This window comes from Nematolebias whitei, chromosome 1 (genome assembly GCF_014905685.2).
Source record: "Nematolebias whitei isolate Nwh7 chromosome 1, NemWhi1, whole genome shotgun sequence".
Lineage (NCBI taxonomy): Eukaryota > Metazoa > Chordata > Actinopteri > Cyprinodontiformes > Rivulidae > Nematolebias > Nematolebias whitei.
This window is the reverse complement of record NC_056498.1, coordinates 66,120,855-66,129,495: the sequence shown is the minus strand read 5'-3', so window position 1 is coordinate 66,129,495 and position 8,641 is coordinate 66,120,855. Positions and strand designations below refer to the sequence as shown.

The 8,641-nt window shown below is 38.1% G+C and overlaps 1 protein-coding gene across 1 annotated transcript in view; it reads right to left on the bottom strand.

Annotated features, from left to right (window-relative positions):
* Nucleotides 1-5,532: 5,532 nt before the first annotated feature.
* The window catches only part of lrit2 (leucine-rich repeat, immunoglobulin-like and transmembrane domains 2), a 6,540-nt gene continuing 3,431 nt past the window's right edge, over nucleotides 5,533-8,641 (bottom strand). Inside the window, exons 3-4 of the mRNA XM_037697788.1 lie at nucleotides 6,317-7,127; nucleotides 5,533-5,563 (exon numbers count right to left, since the gene is read on the bottom strand). Of these exons, the coding sequence (XP_037553716.1) occupies nucleotides 5,533-5,563; nucleotides 6,317-7,127 (842 nt within the window). The remainder of the gene's footprint in view (nucleotides 5,564-6,316; nucleotides 7,128-8,641) is intronic.

Below are 8,641 nucleotides of genomic sequence, written 5' to 3'. Positions count from 1 at the left end.
AGATTAGTGCCATCTGAAAATAACTGATACCAAAAGTTTATGCTAAAAATATTTTATTAACATTTACGCCATAGTCAGTGTTGCATTACCAGTTGTTCCTGCAGAAACATGATGATATTCCTTCTGAATGTGTCCCAGGCTGCACTGGAAGTGCTACATCTACTGCTCTATTTGAGCTTGTAAATTACCATTGTGTGATGTGCAGGGCTTAATTTGTAACCCCATTTATGCTGGAACGCAGATAGTGAGCGGGGCAGCAGCATGGGCGGAGGGAGGGGGTGGCGGTGGCGTCTGGGGGTCCTCCCCCTGGAAATTTTTAATAAAGTAGATGTGATTTCCTGCATTTTGGTGTATTTTAACAGGTTGTTATACATCTACGTTTACCTACATTTGTAAACACTTTGCCCCTGTCAAGCTCCGCCTCTGTCCAGCACCGAGCCCGACTCTGTCCCTGCTCGTTGTTGTCCGACTCCACATGTGAAACCTCCAGGCGCCTGCCTGATGCTGCCTGCTCAGCACTTCACTCTGTTAGGGGTGGAGATTTGTTTAAGGGTAGAGGCAGCTCGTATGCTGTTGTGTTTAAAATGAGTGTTTATGTAATTATTTTCAGTTACATACAGGATATGTTTTATTTGTTCAAGGCATTATTGTTACATAATATTTGTTCATAACTTTATTATTAGTAAGTCTGAGAGTTAATGGATCCAAGCCGGATCTTAGCAGTTACTGGAAGCACCCTATCAAAATAAAAAAGTTCCTGTATTCTGTTCTGGCAGGATCTGGCTCAAATTAAGCCCTGGTGGTGTGAATAACAATGTGATGAGCAAATGGTGAAGAAATGTTTATCAAATAATGTTTGTGTGAAACACTTTTTTTTTTTTTTTTTACTGGAATTGGATTAGACCAAACTTTGTTTCTTCAGACTGAGGTTGTTCAAAAACCTAAGACAAGTCAGATATTTACAACCTTTTCACAGAACCCCACTTCAAGGGATCTGAAGTGTCATTGTAACAAAGCAATCTCATCATAATGTCCATTTAGTGGCTGCATGCCCACTTGTCAAAGATATGAATGTCAATAGTCAAACTTTTTTTTTGATAGCTAAAACAAGGAGGTCTGAGGGTCTGCCACTGAATTATTCACCTTGTGATGAGATTGCTGCTTCAACTAAAATCAAACATGAACTCAATGATTATTAGTGCTTTCTGTGGACATGTCTGTTTACATGTGTGCAACTTTAAGATGCTCTGAAACAGCAGCTTTTCTTTTTAATCATGCTTAAAATTTAAATGTCAGACTTTGTTTTACTGTTCAAACGTTGAAGTTTTTGTTTGTGAGCTTCTGCTTCCTGACTCATGTGTTGAATCTTTGATGACCTCTTTGACTCAGTTTCCCTGTTGGGAATTCAGGGAATTAAATTTCAGTGAGCAAAAATATTTGTTTGGAAAATAACTAAGCTTCATCTGAGGGAGTTTATTGCTCTTAAACTCACTAAAAGGATAAGAATGTGGGAAGAATCTCAAGATGATCTAAGAGATGTAAGGTGTAAAGTGCAAAACTATTATTTGTGTGAATGGAAAGATTTGATTTATTTACCATGTGTGTCTGTTTCAAGTAATGTTTTTATTTATTTATTTATTCATTTATTTATTTATTTATTTGTTTTGCTCGAATGTCTGTTTTATTTAAACAATTATGTTGTCAATATGAACTGTTCTACTGATAATAAAATAATAATAATTCAGCTGTAATGAAAATAAAAAATTAACATCAGCTTACATAGCAAGCACAGTCCCAAAGCTAAAATGCTGAACATATAAAAATAAAAAAAAATTAAACTCAGAACTAAAACCCCAGACTTGGTGCAGCTTTTTAAGTTTACAGCAGCTGGTCTTACAGGAAACTCCACCATGAAATGTAATTAAAGTCAATATATGAAGATTGATCAAGAGAAGAACTTTCCAAATTAAATGAAATGCATTACTGTTTCAACGGCATCACAACATGATTATTTGCTTTATTGCAACTGGTTTAAGTTTTGAGATCATTGTCTCTAAAGAGCCTGTAAATGTTCTCCAATGCACCCTTATGAAAATTAATCCTGGGACTCAGTTAAAACCTAAGCTGTTTCAAAATCTAATACAGTACAAATGTAGTGGGGAAAATTCTTTCAAAAAGTAATTTATTTGTATATTCCACCTTTCCAGTTTATGACTTTTTAAGGGCTGTTCTTAAACGGACAGCTGGGAAAAGAAAATGTTTAGCCATCCACCTTAAATGGATCCAGTCACATTTGACTCCTGCATCAACCAGGCTTTGAACTGAATTTAAGGTTCTGAACTTGATCATCCATCCATCCATATCCTGCAGTCACTGCACGAGAGGCGGGTTACACCCAGGACAAACCGTAAGTCCATCACAGGGACACACAGAGACAAACAACCTCTCACTCACACCTAGGGACCATTTAGAGTTACCAGTCAGCCCAACATAAATGTTTTTGAACTGTGGGAGGAAACTGGAATACTCCAGAGAAAACCAAAGCATGCAAAAGGATATCATGATCCTCCAACCATAAAAACCTGAGACTAGGAGGTGATCCTGCAACATTCTCACTGAGGGGTGACTGCTTTAACCGTTGCTCCTATCAGAGATGCAAACATACCATACTTACTGTAAAGTTCAGTTCAGTGTATATTCCTTGCTAAATCTGTAAGACAATAACAAAAATATCATTTCTTCTTCTGCTTTGTTACCTTTTTTAAATTATAAATAACAGGTTTTTTGTGCGCTGTCAAATACTGAACATGACATTTATTTTCATTTTTATTTATTTAGTAGCGATGAACCTAGCTGAAACCTCGCTGAATGTTTAGTAAATGTCTCACACGAGAACTACAAGTTAACCTTTTTTTTTTTTTTTTTTTTTGCTGCCATTGGCTTAGATGTCAGTGCTGGTTATACCAACCGTGGCACTGAACCAGAACACATGCAGATAATTTGTGGTGACATCAGCCAAGCATGAAATGTTTAAAGTTACATAAAACATGACATTTACAGATTACCCCCTCTAATCCAAAGACAAACTTGCTCATCTTTGTGCAATATTGAAATGCTGGCTAAAAACCAGAAGTTCAGAAGTCTGGAGTGACAAGATGTGACCTGCCTGAGTTTTTCTGCAGCCTGGTTTGTTGCGCATATCACATGAGTTTGATCATGCAGAAGGTATTGTAGTTGCACTGTGTCTTGTCAAAGAGCCCAGCCATGCAGCGCTCTTGATCTTCTCAGTGAAAGATAACCACTGTGCCACTGAGCTACACCCACTCCATAAACCTGTTGGCTGTAAATGCTGTAAAATCAAATTTGGAAACTTTAAACAGCAGCACAATAAAATGGTAAATGGACTATACTTATATAGCACCTTTCTATCTTATCAAGATACTCAAAGCATCAAGGTTCATGCTCAATAATCTGGATATTGTTGGATTTTTTTTACCTGGATTATTGAGCATGAACCACTTTGGCTGTGGCTGCCTGCCTGGGAGGAGTCGACGGGGGAGAGGACGGGTCCCAGAAACCATCTTATCACCAACAAACTGGTTGGTCCACTGTAGGAGTGCACTGCTTAGTGGGGAAACAGTTTGTTTGTGACTCCTCAGACTGATGAAGCCCTTCGGATGGAGGGAGAAACGTCTCTCAACAAATAATAGAAACTGCCCAGATGACCTGACTGAACATTGTTGGATACTCAAAGCACTCTACACTACAACATGTGTCCTCATTTACCCATTCATATATCACTCTACTAGATCTATACAAAGAATAATCAGCGCTTTTTATCCCATTCAATCACCGATGGGACACACATGGTAGGCAATGAGGGGTTCAGTGTCGTGCCCAGGGACACTTCGGCATTTGACTGCTGGTGGAATCGAACCTCCAACCCTTGCATTGGAGGACGACTGCTCTAACCACTCAGCCACGGCTGCCCCAAAAATATGCATTGTGCCATGTAACAGCAAGACAGATTGCTGGAAAAGTGGTTAAATTAAATGAATTGTACAGAGAGCACTGATGCTCTTGAACAGGATAGACTCCAAATGTTAATGACCTTTAGAAGTAAAGCAAATCAAAATTTCACGATATGTTCAGTGGTTCATCAGGTATTTTGCTAACAGACTTGAATGACTAATAGTTAGTCAAAGTTTTAAGCAAAAAAAAGTTGTACAATGCCTATTTCAGAATTAGTGCTGTACAGTAAATGACTCTCCACCTACACTGAACTCTAGCTCAATGTCTGTTAAATTGATTAAATTATAGCCATTTTATGTTGATAATGTCAAATAGCTGTATATATATATATATATATATATATATATATATATATATATATATATTATAATTTCTCTTTAAACTTCAACAATAAACAGTGCTGAAGCTATAAACAGTTGGCCTGTCCAAATTGGCCTTGGATAGGTCAACATCTCAAATTGCTCCTGGAGGATGCGTAAACTAAAAGCTTCTGATCTGAAACAAAAACTAGTCATTTTATGTCACAAGAAACAATGAATGAAGATGGAAGTAGGGGTTTGTATGAGGTGATCATAGAATAATACAACATGCACTGTGAGGATGAGAGGATATGTTTGAAAGGATGTCAGTGTGTGGGTATTACGTCAAATGAGCAATGCTATTGGCTGCCGCACATCCCATGTGCCATCTGTCCCAGTTGGTCGGTGCAAACGTGACGCTGTGCTGCATTCTCAGGAAAAGAACAATGATGTGCACGTACAGGGACACAGATCGGATTAAAGAAATGTCTACAAAACTTTATTATTCCCTTACAGAGATTTATCAGATGCATCCAGTTAAATCAAACAAAAAAAAAACATGAACATCCTTGTGATTGTCATTTTCTGTTTTTACATACAATCAGACATGCATTGTAACATTGTAAAGTACATGTGAAGGGTTTTAGAGCATTTCACATATTGTTTACTATGTTTACTTTATCACATTAAAATAACCTTTTAAAATCTTTATTGTGATGAAACAAGTTACTCCAACGTTAAGACATTCAAAAAACAAAGATGGCGCCAAAAAATAACAAAAAAAAAAAAAGACAGTTTTGACTTTATTAGCAGGAAAAGGCAAAGGTATATAAAACTGCAGGATGAAATCTATGCAAGAAACACAAAATGCACAATAAATACAGAAAGCCTATAGATACAGAGAATTTATTGTAAAACTTTAATATTTTTTCTTTAGGAATCTGAGTTTTATACAATAAATTAATGAATTGTGAGATATTTTCTTAGTAGAAATTGTAACTTTTTTGTTTCCAAACCAATATGTTTTGGGAAATGGTTGTTACAGAAGGTAAAGAAGTAAAGCAGCTTTTCAGAATGAATAAAAATGTCCATTTAAATGATGACAGGAGAGGAAAGATATCTTGTTTCCCACAGAAGCAAACACCTGCGCATTTCCTATGTTGGTGAAAATACTTGCATGACACCGCTGACTTAAAGGTCATCATTCACATCTTTCCAACAATCTCCTGGGCCTAGAAAATAGGAAGAAATAAGATTAAAACCAAAGCATGCAATAGTGACGATCCTCTGAATATTCATGGTGATTTTAAATTTTGTGAATTATTTGTGAGCCACAACTTCTGCATGACAAGAGCTAAATAAATAATTAGATTTTTTTCAAATCCTAAATGAAGGGAAACTAATTATGGAAAAATATCACCCTTGTTATTTTCATGCTTAGGAAAAAACATCAAATACTTCATAGCTTACTGTTGTATATTAAAACAGAAGTGATAGACAGGCTGGAGGAAGTATTATGGTTTGCTACTGTCACGCTGCACTCAATTTTCAGCCATAACATTATGATCACTGACAAGGAAACAACTGTTCATCTTATTAGATTTGTTTTTGTTTCTTAGTTTTATTTTCAAAGAAAATCAGCATACTGGACATAATTTCAATGGTCCTTTAAATTTTCCACATATTTTGAATTTCAGCTGCATGTCCAATTGGTTTGCTTAATAAAAAGAGATTTTGTAGTTTTCTATCTTTGTAGTCTTTTCATTATTTTTTTTATTTTTTTACTGCTGTAAATATCTGATAGTTTTAAGCCGCATGGTTGCAAAAACAAAGATTTTTAACTTTCTAAATGTTTACATTTAATTTCTGAATTAAAGTCATCACTGCAAAGCTGATCTTTTTTCTCTTTTTTCTTTTTTGCATAACTGTTTAATACTGAATGAATGCCTTTCCCTTTATAACCTCTGTTCATTAAACTTGAATACAGTTCAGCTGTGAGTCTGCTGTGCTCACCTTTGCCTTTATGCAGCCTGTCATCTGACCTCCTCCTCACCTTTCTGCCTTCACTTGAGCCTTTATTGACGAGCCCTTCATCGCTGGCGGCCTGCAGACTGTCGAAGGTGCCCTGCCGCTCGTGCTCCATCATATGGGAGTTGCTCGCTCTCTGCCGTTTCTTCCAGGACTCCATGATCACCTCCACACAAGCAAACCTAGTATCTGTGGTGCAGGCGTACATGCCTATAGGCACGGCCAGCACCATGGCTAAAACTATCACCGCAATGTGAATAAGCTTCTCCCTCTGTTCCATCTCTGTGATGTCACTTCCTGTCACAAACATGATACACTGACCTGGGCGTGGTATCTGGTTCTTGAGCGTCACACAGATTTCATATTTGGTGGCAGGTGTTAGATTTGTGACAGAGTACGAGTGAATCCCAGGTCCGATGTAGGTTGTTTCTTTGTAATCAGCATCTGCACGACCGAAGTGGATGGTGAACCACGTTTCTGAGGGATGCTCCAGGGCTGCAAACCACTCGATGAAGATACCACGCACCGTCTGTTTAGCAATGCGAATGTCAATGAAGACATTTTCATCTCCATCTCCTGGTGCAGCTGGGCGACCTGGAAAGTGGGGCGACTGGCTGCTAGCAGTGAGGACGTCCAGGAAGATACTGACTGAGGAGTTTCCCATAAAGTTCACCGCAGTGCAGGTGTAGACACCACGGTCAGCTGCACTGAGGGAGGGGATCCCCAGGAGGGATCTGATGGTATCATCAGCCACTCTTTCCTGAGATTCTGAATGGATAAGGAAAAAAAAAAAATCCCATTTTATTAGAAAATACTTTTTAATTAAAAACAACAGCATGTTCAGCCGTACTATGTAAAGAAGAAGCATCCAAATGCATTTTCATGATGTTCTTTTCAAAGTTTGATCTGTTGCCTAGGTATTGTCATTACTGTTTGATTTTTTTTCCCTGCACCATTAGAACTGTAGTGGTGTAGTGATTTTATTGAAAAGCCAAAATTCAGAAGGTCTTCTGTAACTAAACAGTTTGGTCAAGACTGTAAGAATAATGCAAGCAGCCAACGGACTTTCAATGGTGCTCACCAGGGCAGTAACCATGAGCCCAGAGGTGTAGAGCGCCCCAGAACGGTATTTTTTTAAAACCTAGTAAGGAAACTGAACGTTAAACTGGGTTTCTTTTTCAGAAACAGATCCGGTCTAACTCTGAATGCTAGGAAACACCTTGTAACTGTGACTTTCTTTCCCTTCATTGACTACGATGACATTATTTATATGAATGCTATTACAAGCACCTTGCAGATGCTGGACACTGTCTATCATGGTGCGCTAAGATTCATAACTGGCTGTAACTATCATACCCACCACCGCACCCTGTATTCACTGGTTACCTGGACATCATTAACTTCGCTCAGACTCTCCCACTGGTATTTTTTCATTTTAAAATCTCTTCTTGGTCTGCTGCCTTCATACATCTCCTCCTACATGTCTCTGCGTGAGTGCAGCTACAGCGTGCACTCTCAGGACATTATTACATGCAGTGTTCCCTCAGTGCAGACTGGACTAGGCAAAAGGGCCTTCTCCTACTCCGCTCCTGTTTCCTGGAATATCTTACAAAATGATCTGAAGCTCTCGACCTTAACCTCTCTAAGTGGCTTCAAACATCTGCTAAGTTCATGACAAAAACCAATGCAGACATGTTCCTGTTTTTAGTTTTCTACATCGCCTTATAATCTAGCTGCTTGTGTTTTTTTTGTTTGTTTCATTTTTAATAACATTTTGTTTCACTTATTCTTCTCAATTTGTATGCTTCCTTTTATGATTGTCTACTGTTGTCTTTGTTGTCTACCATTATCATCATTCTTTGTTAAAATCAGGTTTCTCTTGTAAATGAGTCCCCGAGGCTCAATGGGATTAACCTGTATAAATAAAGATTGAATATTAAGCACATCAGATGTTTAAAGACATAAATTTAACTAATTTTAAAACAAAAAAAATCCATTAAATTCCAAACAGGTGGACTTCTGTCCATCTTCACTTCTGAGAGATTCAGCTTCTGTAAAATGTTCTTTTTGTACCCATTCCTCTTACTGACCTGCTGCTAGTCTCGTTTGTCTCTGACATGTTCCTGTGATGGACTTGGGATCTGTCCAGGGTGTCCCCCGCCTCTCACACAGTGACTGCTGGATATGGGCACCAGTGACACCAGGGACCCGAAAAGCAAGAAGCAAGTAAAGATAATGGATGGATGGATGGATGGATGGATGGATGGATGGATGGATGGATG